This window comes from Lathyrus oleraceus, chromosome 3 (assembly GCF_024323335.1).
Source record: "Lathyrus oleraceus cultivar Zhongwan6 chromosome 3, CAAS_Psat_ZW6_1.0, whole genome shotgun sequence".
NCBI lineage: Eukaryota > Viridiplantae > Streptophyta > Magnoliopsida > Fabales > Fabaceae > Lathyrus > Lathyrus oleraceus.
Window position 1 is genome coordinate 341,800,446 of NC_066581.1, and position 4,415 is coordinate 341,804,860.

A 4,415-nucleotide genomic window follows, 5' to 3' on the forward strand; every position below is an offset into this window, starting at 1 on the left:
CACAAAACCATTCTTGCTATATCTGGCGTGTTTCTTTACTAAGCTCTCTCCCAATAATCGTACATCATGGATCCGGAAACTGCCCGGGCAACCATATACCATGTTAACTGAGGTTGGACCATGTTGCGGTAGAGGATTAACTTGAACATTGGGGTTTATGTCCTTAAATGAAAGGATACATCTCTTGATGAGCCTCTGAACATCTGACTTTAGACCAAAACAGTTTTCAATGCTATGTCCTGGTGCCCCTTGATGGTAAGCACAAAATTGATCTGCCTTGTACCAATAGGGAAGGTCCTTTGGCACAGGTGGTGGAGACCTTGTCTGGACATGATTTTTAGCTAGCAGTGCAGGAAATAATTCTGCATAGGACATTGGGATAGGATCAAACTCTGGCATTTTTTTAATACGATTTTGATTGTTGAATTGAGAGCGAGCCTGTTGTGGAGGCTGTAGAGGCTGTTGATGCTGTTGATTTGGCGGTTGTTGCTAAACATGTAGTAGTTGTTATTGATGTTGTTAAGGATAATGTTGTTGACGTTGATGCGAGAACTGTGGTTGATAAATTGGCGCTACCATTGGTGGACTAATGATTGGTGAAATGGTTGTAACATGTTGATACTTTCTTCTTTGTCTGCCATATGAAATGACACTAACATCTGATTCTTTCTTTTTGGAGAAATTATTGGAGAATTTCTTAACAAGACTAGAAGCACCGACTTCCTTAGTCAAACGTCCCTCTCTGACTGCTTTCTCAAGTCGCATGCCCATGTTTACCATCTCGGTGAAATCACTGGGTGCACGGGCGATCATGCGGTCATAGTAGAATGAACTTAGAGTTTTCAAAAAGATTTTAGTCATCTCTTTATCTTCAAGTGGAGGGAAAATTTGTGCAGCAATTTCACGCCACCTTTGAGCATATTCCTTGAAACTCTCTTTGTCTTTCTGAGACATGGCCCGGAGTTGATCTCTGTCTGGAGCCATATCTACATTATATTTGTATTGACGAACAAAAGCTTCACCAAGGTCGTTGAAAGTACGAATCTTTGCACCGTCCAAGCCCATGTACCACTTAAGAGCGACACCAGTTAAACTGTCTTAAAAGTAGTGGATCAGAGTTGATGGTTGTCAGTCTGAGTGGATATCTTCCTAGCATACATAACCAATGACTTTGAGGACATGAATTTCCTTTGCATTTCTCGAAGTCTGGTACTTTGAATTTAGGCGGAATTTGAACATTAGGAACCAAGCAGAGTTCTGAAGCGGTCTTTCCAAAAATATCCTTACCTCGAAGAGGATTGATTTCCCTTTGCATTTCTAAGAACTGATCTTGAAATCCCTCTAACCTTTCATCTACTGCCACAACTTCACTTGGAGCAGCGTGAAAAATGTTTTCTTCATTATAAGGAGTTGTATGCACCACATGAGGAGGTACATACATCACAGCAGTCACTACTGGAGCTTCAACGTTTTAAGGGCGGTATCCTGTTGGCATATAACCGTGAGGCATGCCCCAAGGGAAACCAGGTGGCATGTGATATTGTTCATCATTGACGGCCGCCACTGGAATGGGTGTTGAGACGTTCTCAGAGATTGTTATTCGTTGCAATGGATCTTGAGAATTGTTCGATGACTGATTCTGAGCAGCCACCAAAGTGTCCATCATAGTAGTAAGCCTTTCCAAACTGTCTTTCAAGGTGATTACTTCCTCCCTGAGCTCTTGGTTTTCTTGTTCAAGTTGACTCATCCTTCTATGGCGACTGGCTCGAGTATTATACTGGTGATTCAGTTTGACTATTGGAGGGAGAAGACATGTGTAAGTTTCTTGAAATGCGGGAACTTGTGCTTGAATGATGCATGATATGCAGATGCAAAAGATGAGTTTTAATTTTTAAGAGACTCAATAATTTATTGCAAATATTATAGAGACAAAATTTGGTATAAGTTGAACAAAAACCTCTTTTTATTAAACAATTGAGGGATTACAAAGGGTGAAATACAATTTCAACGATCCTAAATAGTACAAGAGGAAAACATCTAAGTCTATGAGTCCTAAGGAATCTCATATGTAGAAGGTCCTGCTGCTAGCTGATTCTTCCTTTTCTGCCTCTTTAGTTGAGCATTCTCGATCATAAGCTTGTCGACGATTCCCTTCCAAGCACCTGAGGTGGGAGGTATGCTGGAGTACTCATAAAATGGCTGGACTTTAGAGAGAAGTAGACTTTCTTGTTCCTCATGTTTCTTCACGGCTTGTTGTTCCAAAATCTCAATCAGACCATCCTTCTCCCTTACCTGCTGCTCCATCTTCATCTTCTTATCATTCAAGACATGGTACTTTCCTTCCCAAGTGTCTCTTTCCAATTTCAACATATCCAAAACTTCTTGAAACTCTTCCCTATTATCAATAGGAATGGGGGATGATGATGTTATAGCAAAAGGGAATGAGGTTTTCTCAAGAGCATATGGCATCTTAAGTTCACTGGCTCTAGCACAAACCCATTGGGTGTAGGGCTCAAAAGCAACACAATTCTGTCTTCCTAATCGGTCTTTTCCTTTCCTGTGAATGTTACGCCAAGCATGTATGATTCTATCCTTCAAACCGAAACTCTCTTCGTCGTTGAGGTAAAAGAAACCTGACAATAGAAGGTTGTCGGGTTTATCTGCCATAGGATATCCTAACTGGCGTCTGGCAAGGATGGGGTTATAGTTAATTCCCCCATGTACACCAATGAGAGGTACGTTAGGAAATTCACCACAACTGTCAATAATTACTCCAACATCATAGGAGGGGTCATACCAATGTATACTCCCTTGATCAATGGATATGAACCTCTGAGACCATCTAAGCTTCTGCGGATTCTCCCTGAAGAGCCTGGATCTGGGCAAGTGAGAAATAAACCACTTATATAGGAGAGGTGCACAACAAAGAATGGTTCCACCACCTTTCTTAGTCCTTTGATGGATAGAATGGTAGGTATCTCCAAGTAATGTGGGTACTGGGTTACCAATTAAGAAGATTCGTATAGCATTAACATCCACGAAGTCATCAATGTTTGGGAAGAGTACAATTCCATAAATGAGTAGAGCAAAAATGGCTTCAAAGGCATCTCTACTATCTGCTTCTGCAAAGGTAAATGCTTTCTCTAACAGGAATCTAGAGGTTAGACCTAGAATCCCTCCTTTTTTAGTGAAGTTGTCATTCACAACAGACGTTTCTAGGTGAAGTGCTTCTGCAATAGTTGTTGATGTAGAGGTCTTCTCTGAACCACTGAATGGTAATTTGTTAGAGACTGGCAAACCAAACAATAAGAGTATTCTTCTAGAGTAGACATAAGTTGGTAGTTTGGAAATGTGAAGCAATGGTAGAGTCGATCATAAAATTGTACCAGTGTGTTGAGAACTCCATCTTCAACCTTGGTCTTCAAGATACCCATAAGTCTTCCATACAAAGCTCTGAAATCCTCTGGACTAACTATCATAAAACCAAGCTTCTTCAATTCTGTTAAGTCAGGACATTTGAAAGTGTATTTCTTGGTATTCCTCCTTCCAAGTTCCATTTTACCTATCGATATTTGCAAAAGAAAACTATTGAGTTTCTTAGTTTTTATGCAAAAGGTTTTTATGGATGCATGAGTGCATGAATGAATGTTTCACAAATATGAGTTTAGGGTTTTAACATTAAGCATGGAGCCAAGGGTCTAACTATCCCACAATGTATGAACTAATAGGTTTATTTTGTACCTGTAGAATAAGGTTCTAAAGTGGTCCCCAGAGTCATAGATCCATCTTTCGGATATTATCAGTTTAACAACTTGCTCGTAGACCAATAATATTCTCAAGAGAAACTCGTCTAAGTGTAGCATCGCGTAACAATTACCTCAGATCTTACACCTGAATAATCTCCACACTACATCCTAAAAAGGCTTTAGAGGGGTTGAAAGGGTTCTAAAGGTCCTCAGTTTCTTAGACTCCCAGATCGAAGATAATAATGACACTATGATTTACTCGTAACAACAAATATTACCATCAAAGGGGTCTCCACTGAGCGGGGTTATATCATATGTTAATCATGCTTAGGATTACTCCAGACATGTAACTTTGATTATACCACCATCCTATCTTATTTGTATTCTTTAATCTGGGTTAGAATTTCGTCACCACTTATAGATCTCCATAATGAAACCCAAGAAAACATGGCAACAAATAATAATTAACACATATAAACAAGTTAGGTATCACCCACTTAATATTGAATCCCCAGTGAAGTCGCCATTTTTGTCGCGGTGAAGAATCAGAGACCAAGCTATTGATTAGACTTGACTCATGAATCAAAATATCACCACCGAACTTTAATTTATCCAAGGAAAGGGGAAAAGATTCAAAAATAAACCCAATATGTATATGCAAAGCAAGAA

The 4,415-nt window shown here is 39.7% G+C and overlaps 1 protein-coding gene across 1 annotated transcript; it reads right to left on the reverse strand.

Moving 5' to 3' along the window:
* Positions 1-2,052: 2,052 nt before the first annotated feature.
* LOC127131188 (uncharacterized) lies at positions 2,053-3,557 on the reverse strand. The gene is made up of 2 exons (XM_051060122.1): positions 3,431-3,557; positions 2,053-3,290 (listed from the first exon to the last, which is right to left on the reverse strand). Exons 1-2 carry the CDS (start codon positions 3,555-3,557, stop codon positions 2,053-2,055), a joined length of 1,365 nt encoding a protein of 454 aa, XP_050916079.1.
* Between the last annotated feature and the right edge of the window lie 858 nt (positions 3,558-4,415).